This window comes from Falco punctatus (assembly GCF_963210335.1).
Source record: "Falco punctatus genome assembly, chromosome: 2".
Taxonomy (NCBI): domain Eukaryota; kingdom Metazoa; phylum Chordata; class Aves; order Falconiformes; family Falconidae; genus Falco; species Falco punctatus.
Genome location: NC_137581.1, coordinates 113802101 through 113817694, shown reverse-complemented (window position 1 = coordinate 113817694; position 15594 = coordinate 113802101). Strand labels below are relative to the sequence as shown.

General features: G+C 51.0%; 1 protein-coding gene across 2 annotated transcripts in view; it reads left to right on the top strand.

Moving 5' to 3' along the window:
* Nucleotides 1–8962: 8962 nt before the first annotated feature.
* Nucleotides 8963–15594, top strand: part of IGSF3 (immunoglobulin superfamily member 3) — a 100646-nt gene continuing 94014 nt past the window's right edge. For both annotated transcript variants that reach the window (XM_080375193.1, XM_080375192.1), the window contains exon 1: nucleotides 8963–9095. In XM_080375193.1, the coding sequence (XP_080231319.1) occupies nucleotides 9053–9095 (43 nt within the window). In that variant the 5' untranslated portion in view covers nucleotides 8963–9052. The remainder of the gene's footprint in view (nucleotides 9096–15594) is intronic.

Genomic DNA, 15594 nt, shown 5'->3' with positions numbered 1-15594 from the left:
GGGGCTATGACAGCTTCTAGCACCACCCCATTCCCCAGGCACAGGGCAACTCAGGTCCTGCTGGTACGAGGAAGCTTCCTCTTATGAATGTTAAAGACCATCCCATCCATGTGAGTTGTGAAATAACACAGTGACACCATGCTTGCGTTACAATGGCCGTTTTATTTTACTGCTGAGGTGAAAGCGGAGCTAGCTTGTAATCAGGTTGCAAAACTCCTGCCTTGCTCCTTCTTGGGTGCTGTTGCAGATCTGTATCACGCTTGAAAAAACCTCATTTTGCTCTATTTCTACCAGAGTGCTTTGGGTATTTTTTCTGATTTTTTTGGGGGAGCATCACGATATCAAATCTGGACTTTCTTGGCTTTGTTGAGGCCTCTGAGGTGGGGTCTGTCTCTGTGTCCATGCAGCCTGGTCCAAGTGCTCGTGCAGGTACTGGCAGCTCTTCCTCTTCTGGCAAGGGTGCTTGCCAGAAAATTCATGAAACACTGCAGTGAGCGTTACTTTTTCCTACTGGGGTAGAAACTGAGGCAAAGAGGGGTGCAGTATCTAGCTGTTTATCCTAAAGCAAGCCAAGAAGAAAGCCGAGGTTAGAGCGCAGGAGTTGGGCTTCTTCCCTGCTGCTGGGGCCGGCTGCTGCCATTTCTGTGGCCCTCCCTGGGGTGGGGGCTGGCGCTGGCAGACGAGCAGCAGATGACACTCCTTCCTCAGCTCTGGCCGTCCGTTGCAGCGTTAGCTCTGGCTTGAGATGCCTGTGTGCAGAGGAATTTAAACAGTACTTGAAAGAAAACAAAACAGAGCAAATGGTTCTTCTTGAAAAGCAGCTGGTGAACTCCACTGGCTGGAGCCAGAAGCCTTTTTAGGGCAAGTGAAGGTTCCCCTTCTCCCCTGGGGAAGAAGGCTCTGCTACAGCTTATCTGTCAAGGGAGGTTAGCAAGGGAATCTAGCACATGTTTTACTGGAGCAACGTTTCAGATTTTCAGTTTACAGCCTTGCTCTACATCACATTTCCACGTGGGTGGGATGTATCCAGTGTTGCAGTTGAAAACTCGTCCATGCTGGCTGGCCGGGGTGATGTGGCTGATAGTGAGTCAAAGTCAGCATCCCTTGGGTGTTTGTGAGGGGACCACAATCGGGTCCTGCCTCGGATGAACCACGACCTCAGTTCTCTGCTCTGTCCCTTGAGCTGTCTTTTCCATTGGTGTAAAGTGGGAGTAAGATAATATCCCCAGGATTTGGTAACCATCTGTATCACAGCCAGCTTTAGTCACAGCAGTTGTTTTTGGCAAATTGCTGAGGACAGCAAATCAGCCTGGCAATAAGCATCCTGCAAACCTGTTGCCTCTTCTCCCAGCTTCGCCCTGCTCCCACCTTGTCTCCAGCGACGTAGCCGCTGCCCGGGCAGGAGGCAGAGCATGGGGAGGGCAGCAGCAGAAGGCTGCCTGGGCTCCCTCCTCCCCACAGCCAGGGCCTCTGTGAAGAAGTGACAGGGTGCGGGAGGGGGATGACACCAAACAAGCTTTCAGACACCGGAAGTAATTTTCTCCTCGCTCTTGAGCAGCAGATATCACATCAGCTGCGTGGCAGAGGAGCTTTTCTCAGCATGCAAGTGAATGGCACTGGGAAGTGAAGAATGGGCACAAAACCGTGCGGCTGTGGATGTTCCATGGGCATGTTGCCGGCAGGCTCAGCCGAGAGGGGTGAGGAAGCCCTGGGGCAGGATGGCTCCCCAGGCACGATGGATGCCTCTGGGGGTGCGAGATATTGTCAGGTGGGCAAGTTGGAACACGGTGAATCAAGGTCACCCCTGTTCCACAGTGAGAACAGTGGCTTTGTACCCAATGCTGTTTCTAATTTGCAGATAACTTAACCCCTTAGGTTAAAGAGGAAGGGGAGAGGTATTCCTGGTTCTCCAGGAAAGGCTTTTGACACCATTTTGTTCTAAAGGCGTAGGTTTGCTTTTCCAGCTGCAGGCCTGCCTGCTCTATTGTAAGGGCAGCACAGGGATGCTTGGGCAAGCTCCTACCTATAGCTCACCACGAGGAGACCGGGCAGTGCTTGCTCTGCCAGTGCACTCATTTGAAATACCTAGCTGCAGCACTAATGCACAAAACCTGTTGCTTCCCTCAAGAGACTCTGGGAACTGAAAAGTTGGAGGCAACGAGTCATTTGCAGTGTGGCAGAGAAGCCATTCATTGCCTGCTTTTGCTGCAGGCAGGTATCTGGCTGCCTTTGGTGTGTGCTTTCAGTTTGGGTTGGAAGCAAGATAGCAAAGCTTGCTGTGTTTGGGAATAGGGACCCCACGGAGTCATGCTCCTTGGAGTGGGAATGGAATGCGGAGGGAGAAAGAGAGCAAGCTGGTGGAGAGGATAAATGGGAAAGCAAGTCTTGCAATTTAACATTCAGGTACCTCAGTAGAAGGTTAGACTCCCAGGCTTTCATTCCTGTTGTCGTGAATATTTTAGGGTTTATATAATGATTCTTAAATGTAACATGCAAAACAATCCTGGGAATAAGGGCATGATGTTCTGGGCTCCCCCCTCCTAGATGAGTCCCAAACCATTTGGTTATTACATATAAGTGACCAATGCCCACAGCAAACTACAAGCAGAATTTCCTCTGTCTTCCAGTATCAGCTGCTATCTTGCTGTCAGACCAGTATTGAGAGAGGTATGAATTGGCTTCAATCACAGAAATTAAGGTGTGGACTCTGAAGCCTAATGATTACATATTTCTTCCACAGTAACAATCAAAGTGCTTATCAGAGCTAACTGGATGAAAGAAATGTTTCAAGATAAATGACAGAATGACAGCAGCTGAGAGGCTTTTTTTTTTTCCCTTTTTTTTCCTTGCACAGTCGCTCAGGACTGTTTAGAAAGAATTCAGACACACCCAAGGAGTCTCACGTTGTTAGATCAGGCCAGGAAACAGATTTTCTTTCCTCAAAATGGAAAAATGGAAAAATGTGAAGTGCGATCAGAAAAAGAGTGTCTTGTATGGGAGGCTAAAAGTGTATTTGGCAAAGGAGATTTCTTTTTCTCTTTTTACTGCTGAAACACCCGGTTTTTTGCTGGTTGCCATTGAAACAAGTTGATAATGGAAATGTCCATTTGCCCATTTTTCTATGTCACTTTTCTTCCCAGGGGGGAAGGCAAACAAAGATAAACTGCTGCTCCATCAGCAATCATGGGGCTTGGAGTCAACCTCTTATTCACTTGTCTTATTCCGGCACATGCTTAGAGCATAGGGAGGTCTGAGTTAACCTGCAAAACATCACAAAACTGGGACTTGAGCTTGATTTTGGTAGGTGGGATTAGAAAGCAGAAAAACAACGTGTTCATTTCTGCGTGTACTTCAGGCAGAGCCTACAGAAGCTTGGAAGGTCCCAGTAGCAGCTGTGGCTCTGGCTGGCCACAGAGCAGAGCCTATAGCAGCTTGCTGAGGAGTACCTGGGGCCTTGCCTGTGTCATCTGTGCCTAATGAGCCCAGTGCTCCTGCCACCGAAGGGCTCTCTGCCCCTGTAATTTGTGCATTGCCCATGTCAGGACAGAGACATTTTACCACTGTGGCACAGGACGATAGTCTCTTAGCCTGCGTTCTGCCTGCCCTTAGCAGATGAGCGATGCAACAGCTGAACTCCATAAAACACAGCGTTTGAGAATTAAATCAGGAACAAACAAAGCTTTGCATTACTCTACGGCACTTTGATCTCACGGATCCTGAAGTGTGCACCAAGTTGCGCTGTTGCTCCAGCTGCATCTGAGGGGACATGTGGGAGGACTTCTGCAGCTCTCTAGCAGGGGGTTGAAGCCAGAGCTGACCATCAGCCCAGCACTGCAGCACCAGCCCTCTCCCCTGCACCAGCTTTGCCCAGCCCGGGAGCGAGCTGGCAGGGGTGTTGGAGAAGGTGGGAGCACTGTATCTAGTCAGGTAGTTGCCTTGCCTCTGGCTGTCTTCATCTTCAGGAAACATCTTTTGCTCTGACATACTCCAAAGCTTGAATCTGCTGCATTTTTCTCAGCAAGATGTTTCCCTAATGTCATTTCCCAAGCTGGTAGTGTAATGTTTTTCCTCACAGATAGATCATAACCTCAGGCGGAGTGCAACTTCAGACATGGGTACATTTATGAAAAAATTGGCATACTCTTCTGTCAAGCAACAGTTAAAAGAAAATCTGCAAAGGGATTAGCTGCCATACACTCTGGGGCTTGCTGACAGATGTCCTGAAAATCTGGAAATGTGTCGATCTATCTTTACACAGGGTTGGTTTTTTTTTGTTCTCCCTCCTTCTCCCTCTCCTCGTCCTTGTGCCCAGGGCACACAAATGGGAATTCCTTCATGTCCATGGGGCTGCCTGGGAACTGCCTTGGTGCCATCTGCAGACCGGCATACTGGTCCTGGGATGCAACCTAGGCTGAGCTAGACCCAAAACCTCAGTCTAGTTACAGATGCCAGCTTCCTTACAACAGCAGCACTGCTGCTTGTGCCAGGGCAGTTAGGATTTTCTCTCTGTTCCAAATGCAACCTCTCAGCTCATTTTAAAGGAACTTAAATGTTGGCCATTAAATATAAATGTCTTCTTTCTCTTCTGGGTGAAACTGATGTTCAAAACTTCACAGTGTAAATAAGGCCTGGAGAAAATGTTTTATGCAATCTTTCCATCAAACTAAACGGCTCTGGCCATTCCTCCCTGCTTTATTGGGAGCTCTAGGTGTGCCTCCTCCCCCTTTCAAAAGTGGTGGAGGAGCTTTGACCTTCCCCCAAGCCCATCTTCAGGCTTGGCGTAGCCACAAGACCCGGAGTTCTGTGGACTGTGTGGCATGTGATCTCGGGCAAATCACATGGGGTGGTTGTTTTTGAAAGTGCTTTCTGTTACTGGATGGTTTGATTCTGACTGCTCAATTTGAAACGCTCAGGTGGCCTCTGAGAGGAGGGGGGTGCAGATGCACACCTCCCCTCTCCGGACAATCCAGCTTTTTCAGCTGTTCCCCAGCTCTGGCTGGAGTCACTGCCCTCAGGGAGGGAGTCACTCCCACAGCTGCAGTTAAATCTCCCCCTCCTCTTTTTTCCCATCCCTCTTTTCCTCCTGCACAGGAAGGAAATCGCTCCCCCTGACTTGCGGAGGAGTCAGGAGCCTCCTGCTTTGCTGAAAACAAGACAGGGGCCCGCCTGGCTTGGTTGGGCCCAGACCCCTCTTTGCTATACTCTGCAACCATTAGCCACGCAGGTTACTGCCTGCTCCAAAATCTAAAGGTTGCAAATCTATTTTGTGCCTCGCTCCCTCCCCTGCCTGCTGATCAGAGGAGTGGGGTAAATACCCACTGGGTCCAGTACTTGGAGGGTGTGCAGCGTTTTGACCTGAAGAAGGACAGGCATTCTTACTGCATAACGTACATATGATGTATTTCTGCCAAACTTTTTTTCTTTGAGGGCTGGACAATAGTCTAACTTCACTCTTCACCTGTGGGTCAAGGGAAGCATGTGCACGTCACACAAGTTGCGTGTTCAGAGTCTGGATGTTGATGTCACCTTGCTTCCCTAGGGCAAAGGATGCAGATCTCAGTCACAGCTGTTGTATTGCAGTCAGCGTCGGCAGCCCAGAGGTTTGGAAGACTCTACCCTGGTGGCCCTTGGTCACACACCAGCACCTGTTGGTTGTGCTTCTCCTGCTAGAAAAGGCAGGGACGATGACGGGAAGCACCCGTGACTTGGTATGAGCAGGAAGCAGCTCAGCAAACGGCGGCACATGGGGTGGTTTGCCCCCTGCCCCAAGAGTGAGCTCCCGCTGTCCGGCCTCTATATCTGCCTGCCAAGGGGAGAAACGGGGAAGCAAGCCTCAGCAGACTGCTGGCAGTGACTGAGCAACAAGAAAGGTGGTGGTGTGGGTTGTGACCTAATGTATATATCATCAGCATCGCTTGAGTCACGCCCGTCTGCCTCCAGCTATTACAGCGAGCCCTCTGCCAAAGAGCAACCGCATGGCCTGACGGAAATGATCCGACTGCTGCTGGGGATGGCGCTCCTGAATGACTCAGTTGTGCTGGGAGTACAAGGCAGCCCAGATCTGTCTTCCTGGAAAGCTGCTTCGCAGCACCCTTGTGCTTGAAACAGTTTTGTCTTTGCGGCAATTGTGGCGTTCGTTCCCATTCAGCCACATGAATAAGCCACGTGGATGGACAGACATCCGCAGGGAGTCGGAGTCCCACCGCAGGAGCTCGAAATGCTGGAGTCAAGCCTGAGGGAGGGCTGGATGCCTCCCTAGGTTTGAGAAAGTTTCCCTGCCCAAGCCTCAGTTTCCCCACTGATGCAGGAGTAAGGCCAATGTTTTCCTCAGAAGACTAGAGAGTGTTTGGGAAGTCTCTGAAGAAGGGCACTCGTGAACACCAAGCTATTTTTACTATTGGGGTCAGGGAGGAGAACACGTGCAAAGGTGATGAAGCTTTTGAAACACAGGTTCCCATTAATAGTCTTTAGCACACACAGTTCTTATTATAATCTAATTTGACTGCAATTGGATTAATCTTATAATGCTAGAATGTCATTTCCATGGTCTTTTTATATTTTTATTGTTACTATGCATTAATGCAATACCCTGCAAGAGCTCTGAGAAGAGGATGTGAGTTTAGGGAATCTCTGATAACATTTTTGCAGGGCATTTTTATGCTTCTGTTAGACTCGTACACTGTAAAGTCACGCAGTGCCTGGAAACAGCAAGAATGCACCTAAATTCATCTTGAATTATCTTGTGACAGGCTCCACTGGCAAAAGCAATGTATTCAGAGCCAAGAAACCAGCAGTCTGCTCCCGACTTGTCCCTGACCTGCGCCAGGAGCTCACCTGAATCATGTCAGTGTTTTCCTCCCCATGTCTTCAGATGGAGATGGAAATAATTTGTCCATATAGGAATGTAGTGGGTCTGTGGTCTATATCCCTTGCCATCTAGAAAAGCCTTATATTACCAAGCTTTAATGCTTCCTTTTTATTGAGCTTATCCTGAAAAAAAGCGTTTTTTCCTGCCTGTGCCCTGCATTTCTTAATTTGCCTTTTTTTTCTTTTGCTATTATTTATTTCTCTAGTTATACATCTTTTGAAGCATTAGAGTAAATGATCTTTATCCTGCATCCATTCAAGGATGCTGGAAGTTTACTTCAAAGTAGCCCCACAGTGCTTGCTCTAAATACTCATGGGCTTGTCTGTGAGGACTTAGAATAAGAGACTGCATGTGAAAAATACTGAGCAAGCTGAGCGATATCACACTGGGTGACGTTTCAGCCCTCAAATCACCTAAGAGAAAAGGCAAATAGACTGGTATTTTCTATCAACTCTTATCATCACCTCTGTTCCTTTTCCAAGTCTCACTTGAAGGCAGTCTTGATGTAATTAAAGCTTAAGGGCCAAAGCGTGAGTTTCATTTTCAGTGCAAATACAACGCTAACCCTTTCTCTCCCACACGTCTCTGGTTATTCTTTGGCTCCTCTGTTCAGGGAGCATGACAAAGCTGCAAATTAAACCTCCCACTCTGAAAATGGCGTGGCTTAACATTATTAGCCTGCAGAAACAGAATTTGCTGGGTCACCAGGAGTTGGCTACCAATGCATCTGCCACGACAGCCACATTGGGAAGCGAGTCCATATGGTAATACAGACAGCTTGTGACTTCTGCTGGGTACAGCTTCTAAGGACTTGGCATCTTCTAGTAGACATCCTGGGTCTGTGCTGGTTTCTGCCTTTCTGTGGCACAGAAGAGTTGGGTTCCTACACCTGCACCACCAAGACTTCATTGGGGGCTCTGTGCATAGGCAGAAGGGTCTCCTGAGAAGGGTCCTTGCAGGACTGGAGCACTAGAAGGGTACCTGACTTGCCATTGCTGTCACCCCTGGCCTCTTTTCTTATTTGTCTGAGCAAACGAGCAACTGGGGGTTTCGTTTGCAAGGACATTTGAACACCTGCAGCCTTGAGAAGGGCTTTCTCATTCATCTTTTATTTACAAACAACATCAACCCCAGTCCCCAGCACTGCCATATTTATGCATTTCAGCGTTTCTTGGATGTACTTTTGATGCATTTCTGCCGTTGACACATTGCAGTGCTGATTGCCTGGGCAGCATCCCAAGTGCAGCAGTGCCTGCTCACTGCGGGGGGATCACATCTGGCAACCGGGCATTAACGCCAGCCCTGGATTCGGGTCTCCGTTACAGCGCATCGCAGCGGGACGGTCACGAGTTGGTCAAAACTTGGAAAGCCCGGCTGTTATTTTTGGTTTGCATGGGAACAAAAGCGAGCGTTTATGCCCGTTCCCAAGAAGCCGGGTTCCCAGGAGGGCCCGAGGACTCGCTTCTTCCCTTAAAACAAAGGAACCCGGGCTTATCCCTGCGCTCTTTAACGACCCCGGTTCAGCCGCGGCCCCGCCGCCCCACGGCACAGCCCTTCCCGAGCCGCCCCCGGCCGGGCCGGAGTGCCCCTGCCGCCGCCGCGGCCGCGCAGCGCCCTGCCCGCCGCCCGGGGGCTGCCCGCCCCCCGCGCCTGCTGCCGGGGGGAGCGGGCGGCGGCGGGGCGGGGCGGGCCGGGGGCGGAGTTTGGCGGCGCGGAGGAAGCGCCGGGCACCCCGCGGTGGCGGCGGCGGCGGCGGCAGCAGCGCGGGGCGGGCGGGCGGGCAGGTGAGGGCGGCGGGCTGCGGCAAGCCGGGGGGCGCGGCGCCCCGTTCCCGTTCACAACTTTTCGGGGTGGGGTCTTTTTGTTGCTGCTCCGTGCCACCCCACTTCCCCGATTTTTTTATTTTTTTTTTTTCCCCGCTCCGCGGACGAGGCGATTGCTCCCCGTCCTCCTGCCTCGCCCCCGGGAGCCGTCGGCGGGGAGCGGAGCGGCGGGGAGGGGAGGCGCGGCGGCCGCCCCGCTGCGGGGGCGATGCCCCCGCCCGCCTTGGCGCCTCCCCGTGCCGGCCCCGCCGCCTTCCCTTTGTGCCGCCGGGCCCGGCGCGACGCCTGCCCCGGGAGCCGGCGCCCCGCGGCGCCCCTCGGCGGGAGGTAAGGGCGGCCGCCGCCCCGCGCCCCGGCAGCCATGCGGACCCTGCGGCCGCAGCTGGCCTCCCTCCTCCTCCTCGGTAAGTGCCGGTGGCCGGCGGGGGCGGGACGGGACCGGGGGTCCGCCGGGCGGGTCGGGACGGGACGGGACCCCCGGCGGCTGCGCTGCCTCCGGGAGGGTCACCCGTGCCGAAATCACCCAGCGCCTTCCCGCGGAGTTCTCGCCGCCCGCACTGTGCCTGCGGTCGGAGGTGGGGGGTGGGATAAATACATACGTATATATATGTACATGTACAATAAGGCAGGGTTCGCTCTCCACCCGCCGTACCCCGGTGACCGTTCTGGCCGAGCCCCGGGGCGCGGCGCGGGCTCCGGCCGGGGCTGGGAGCGGAGGGGACGGGCGGCTCCGCTCTGGGCACCGGCACCAACTTGGGGGGCAGCGAACGGCGCGGGGCTGCGCCCTGCCGGGCTCGGGGCACGGCTCGGAGGGGGACCGTGAGGGCTGGGAGTTACGGGTGGGTGTTGAGCACAATGAAAGCAAGAGAAAATGCCCGGGGTAAGGTGGGCTGCAGAAACAAAGTCCTCCTCTTGGCTCTCGAAGAGTACGTTGAAACGTAGAGGGGAAGGAGAAATGCATTTTGAATGCTTTGTGCTGTCTCTGCGAACTCCTCCTGTACCCCTTTCCCCTCCTGCCGGCGTTTCATACCCTGCGGACCGTTCGTTCGGCGTGTTTGTGTCCCATCCCGCGAGTGCCTGCCCGGGGGGAAACGTACGCGGTTCTGTAACGTCCTTTGGGACCCCGCTGCTGGGTGAGGGGTGCTGGAGCAATGCAAGAACCCTTACTACGAATTTGGGACAAGCCGGACACCAGACAATTAGAAAGCCGCTTAGGGTTTTCTTTGAGGCAGCCTGATGTGCCTGGCTTAGTGCTGGTGGAAAATACAGCGCGGCACCCTCATGCTGCTCTCTGCCCGGGTATGCACAGGGCAACCTCGGAGTTGTTTTGATTTGCCTTTTCGTCGGTGAGATTTTCTGCTGGCTTGAATGTTATTGAGGAAAGAAGCAGCAAGGCTGGCATCTTTACTGTCTTGAGAATTGCCACATGCCTGCTCTGCCAATTTGGAAACGTCTTTACTTGAATCAGTTGTGCTTCCATGTCTCTTAATTTGCTTGTGTGCGTGGTTTTTCATGCTCTGTATCTGTCTTTAGGAAACAGAAATGACTCTTCAAAATGGTTTGGGAGGAGGTTCAAACTTCCCTTAACCAGTAGCTTTCTTCCTTGGGTTCCCTGGAAAAAAAAAAAATACAAACCATCTTAAAGCTAAGTTTATCCAGGGTGACTTTGCTGCGCGAGTACGGGCAGTCTGTTGTAGCCCGCAAGATGGGTGTAGACGAACGGCAGCCTCTTGCTGGCTTGGCTTCACACGCTCCATCTCTCCTGTTGAAGAACAATAACACTATTCTGGATTAACTCTTCCTAATATGGAGCGGGCGAGCAGTCGGTTGCCTGCACGCCACTCGGGAAGCGCACCCGGCTGCTGCGACGGCGTAGCAGCAGAGGGCATCCATCGTCTCGCCGAAGGCTTCCCGCAGCCGTACAGAAGTGGGACCCGCCAAGCCTGCGCTGTACACCCCGTGTCGGGGCGAACCGGGTGCCTGGCCGGCTGCCGAGGCCGCCCCCGAATCTCCGCTTGCGGGAATTGGCTCTCTGGGTTTGACCTAAAACTGGCTCTTCCACGTGCCTTCACCCTCCCCCAGGGGATGAGCTGTGAGGTGTCTTCTGTCACTTGAAGAATCGGTTGCTTTTCAGTGGTCCCCAAATCCCACGGATGTATCTAGTTTGTAAAAATGGTTTGCTGGCCTCCTTGTGTTAAACGTGAGCTGTTTTTAACAGCAGGCAGCGTACCACGTGCGTGCTTGGAGTTAGTTTTCTTTTGCTGTTTTTCACCTGGATTTCTTCAAACAGTTCATCTGCATCTGCCCATCTGTTGGTTTGTAACAAAACAGGGATGTGTGATCGGTCTGAAAGCCTCGAGTTGCAGAGAAGTGCTTTAGGTTGCTGTTAGTAACACTGAGACATCGGTTGACTTAGTGGGGAAGAGGCTGGAATAAAAAGCCTTATTTTGTAACGTAAATCTCTGACTGGCTAGAAAAGGACTGTTGCTTTCCAAACAAGTAATGATAATGCTAGACTATACGGATAAGGTACTATGGCTTGGGTATGCAGAAAAAGAAATACAACTCAATTTTTCCTTATCCTTTTGCAAACTCAGGAGAATCGCTGAAGGAGGAATTGTGGTTACGGAAAGAGCTGGTGGATGATTTAATATAGTATATATCAAGCATTAACTAGCTACCAGAATCCAAGTAACTGCAAAACCAGGGTTTGAAAACCCACATCTGGCATGTGGGTCTAACATTTGTAGATCTCTGCTGTTTTTTCCCTTCTTGCTGCAGTGTTTGTTACAGGGTTCTTTAAACAAGTGGCACTTCATCACAGCAAGTACAAAATGGGAAAATAGAGCAAGTGCCGTAAATAATACTGATGCAGCGATGAGACCATTAATACTTGTGCCAGCCAGTGCTAATCCTATGTGTAGTTTCAAGATTTACCTTCTTTTTGGCGGGGATGCAAAGTCTGATACTCCCCATATTTATAGTATAATATATAGGAAACACAATAGGCTTCTGGGGAATGCTGAATTCATTCACGTCGGTGACTGGTTTATGAATAGTTCTGCTTTTGAGTCTCCTGCAGTCTCCAGAATACCACCTGTGAATGCAATTTACAGCTCTTTGTGTTCAAACATTGCATATGTATATATGTACATAGGCTCATTACCCTCTTCCTCTCTCTATTCATGCATAGTAATTGGTGATTTATTTGCGATTCCTAGAGGGGAGTAGAGCCTGCGTGTAAGTTCTTGAAACTGCAGCTCACTTGTAAATGGCACGTTGGAGCGAAATAATGATGCAGAGGTGACTCTTGGAGAAAGAAGGGATGGTCTTGAAGGCCTGTCTCCTGGAGGGGAGGGGGTGCTGGCTGGGGAACAGCAGTGTGCGGTTGACTGCTGTTGGGGTTCTCTGCTGTCGCACCCTGCTGCTCTCCTGCTGCCTGCCCAGGCACGGGCACCGAGGGGGTCGGTGGCTGGCACGCAAGCCTAGCTGCGCTAGAGCTGAAGGCTGCTCGGCTGAAGGGGAGCAGGCGGAGAAAATGGCAGAGTGGGTGTTTGCACACACGGGGTTTGGGGTTGTTTTTGTTTACCAAAGCTAGCAGCCCAGGAATGTTGCCGGCGCCTCATCTGCTCCTCGATGCGTTGTTAGCAGCAGTGGCCAAGATCGTGCTTTCTCCATCTGCGTCTGTCCGAAGTCCTCCGCCTCGAGCTTCGTTTTGCCAGCTGATTGTGCTGCTTTCACCCCTGTGTTTGCTGCCTCTGGATCACTGCGGTGTGTGGTGCTGGACCTAGACTGATCCCGGGTGGGCTGTAGCTCGGCTTCTTTTGGGGAGTGTGTTGGATGGGGGCTCTACAGGTGTCCCTGGCTGTTGCCTCATTTCTCCATGCGGTTCAGCCGGCCCTCTGCGTTTCCTGAGCGTGATGGGAAGCTGCTGCAACCGTCGGTGCCGGGCTGGCAGGCTCCGCTCTTGCACATCCCCAAATGTAGTTTTTCATGGGGTGACTCCCTCCCTGCAGTCTTGGCCAGACCACCTGACATCCTGAGGCTCCTGCAAATCCTGTTTATTTACACAGGAGGTTTTGGTTTATGCGAATTGTCGTCTTTTAGTTGACCTTCCGTCAACTTAGATGTCTTTATTAAAGCAATTTTTATTGTAAATCGAATGTGTACTTGGAACACTTTTACCAGACCCATTATACAAAGTGGAAGGTAGAATAAACAGCGCTGCAGACCACAGGGAGAGGGGTGAGAGAGACCGTGTCATAGGGAGAGCATCACTTCTGTGTTGGGAGGCTTATGGAATTTTTTGGACCAGGAAACCACCTTTTTTTTTTTTTTTTTAATTCTTTTAAAGTTCTTGCTTTTGGTCTCTCTTGGCTTCTTTCTTACCCCTACATAATCAGTCATGGATTCCGCCGTTGACCTAAAGGTCATACAGTTTAGTACGAAGCCAGAGGTGTTTTAGTTTGTTGGAAGTCAGATGAATTGGAGTGCTGTGACCAGAAAGAGTGCTCCTCGCTGACTGTTAGCAATCTGTAGACCCTGCCCAGGAACTTGCAGCACCAGGAGAATTGCCTCAAAGGAAGGGGGGAAACTTTTCAAGCACAATTGGGTTTTCTTCTTGTTTTTAGGGTTCCTCTGCTTGTGATTTGACATGCGTACTAGTATCAAGGACATTTAGGCCCTCCAGCCAGTGTCTGGAAAACTGCAGTATTGTGATTTGCCTCTGGCTTTTAAGTTGCTAAATACTCCTTAATGATAACCTGCTAAATGGGTTTTGACTCCATTTTTATATTGGCATCTCTTTCCTAGTCATGTAAAATCCTCTTAAGGAATAGTTTTCTGGTTAAATGTTAGGAGACGTTTAGCATCTGTTTCTTATCAGCTATGGAGAGACTAAAATGGAGCCTTTCCTGACAAAGCGGGTTTTGATCAAATTGCAAGGCAAAGAAATTGGGTCTGCAGCTGCCTTTGGTGGGTCTAGGATGTCTGCATGCATATATGTCATTTCCAGCTCTAACCTGTTGCTCACCTTGTCTCTGTCAGTGTACTAAGAACATGTTTCCAGTGATGTATGTTAGTAAGCTTTTTGTCATTAGAAGGTTTAATTAGCAAATGGCAATGAGACAAGAGGAAATCTTGCCTTTCTAGCTGCTGCAGAAGTCACATTTCAGTAAGTAATTGAAGATGAGCACAAAACCAGATCATCTCAGCTAAGTGATGCAAAGCTTTTCTCAAAAAAGGGAGAGTCTTGGACACTCGGGGCTTCTGCTGTTGCTGCACAGTACTTGCACAAATGCAAAAAAGCAGGGCTGCTCTTTGAAAGGAGTTGTTCCTGCCCAGCATTGGGAGGGAAGGGTGTGGGCCAGGGTGCTCATATGCGGAACTGGTTGGGGGGACTTGCTTGGTCCGGAAACTAACATGGCAAGCCCAGTAAGTACATAGAGGGATTGGGGGGCTTGTCTGACTTGTAAGTAGATCCGTTTTTCACGTGATCCTCCAGACGTTTATGGGGCCTGTGGAAAGGGGGGTACTGGGGAGGCAGGTAGCTGGAGGGCATGGGGAGTTTGTTTGGCTGGGTTACCCCAATCTGCTGTTCATGCACCAAGGCCTTGGTACCATGGGTCCAGGGTGTGCAGCCGGTTGCTCAGCCCTGCCAAACGAGTGAGTTGAACCCAGTGTTTGACCACAGCCACTGTCTTAAATATTACCAGCTTCTGACAGAGGCTGCCCACTCTGCCCTGCATAGCATTTAATCTGCGGCTTCTGCCTGGAGCCATTGCCTGTACACTCCTGAGGCTCCTTCTTGCTGATTTTACTCTGCTGCTGGTGGTTCCTTGGTGTTCCCAGGTCCATTTGCTGCTCTTGCCGAGCAGTGGTCCTCTGGGAGGGAAGAGCTGGCCCACTGTTAATTGGAAGAGTAGGAAAAAGGTGGGCCAAGGGAAAGCGTAAGGAGAAGGAAGGTGAAGAACCCAGCTGATAAGATAGATGAGAACAGGCTCTGGAGGATGGATCTTGCCAAATGCTAGGCCTTCCACCGCACACGCATCTTTTAAAGCATCAAAGACTCCCAAATACCAAAGAAACTGAGATAGTGAGGATCTGTCTGTATTTGTTGTCTTGTTCCTGAGCGGTGTACCTGCCACCCTTCTTGGCTGCCTTCTGCTTTCCTACCGAGCTATTGATTCCATTTGGGACTTGAAAAATCATCTAGCGCCTCTGTCTCTTCTGATCTTGGCGGCCGTAAGAAATCTTTGCCAGTCAGAAAGGACTGACACTGCTGTGGAAGTGCAGGAGTAAGGAGATTCCTCTGCAGTTTCTGGCAACAAAGTTGGCCCCGTCAGGGTAGCAGAAACCATCAGGTTCCACAGCATATGCTGCAGAGCCACATGCGCAGCAGCTGCACAGCCATTAGCACCGCCGAGCGTTAAGAGTAATGCCTGTTGGTTGGTGTCCTGGGTTTTGTTGTTCCAGCCCTTGCAAAACAGCTCATCGGGGTCTGAACAAGCTTGGAGGTGATTTTGATGTACAGCTGTGGTGGCACTGCTAATTCTTCGTTTTGTTTGAGCTAGTGGCTTAAGTCTGGAGTTGGTGTCATTTGGTGTTCCCTACCCTGTGCAAAAAAGTAGATAGCTTTGCTTCCCAGCAAATGCGTTCTGCTCTGGAGTCACTGTGGTTACAGGGGAATAGTGGGGATTAGGTGATGCATCTAGGCTTTTGGGGGATTTTCTTGTTTGTTTTCTTGGTGATTGTTTTCCCCCTGCTGCTACATCCCTGAGTTCTCTGCCTGAGGCACTCTGTCACTTTTATGGCTTTTGGGCTTTTTATGGAAATTGAGAAGCTTGTTAAAGGGAGCTGGGAACACAGGGTGAGGTAGATGTGTTTTTCTATGGAGTCTGTATT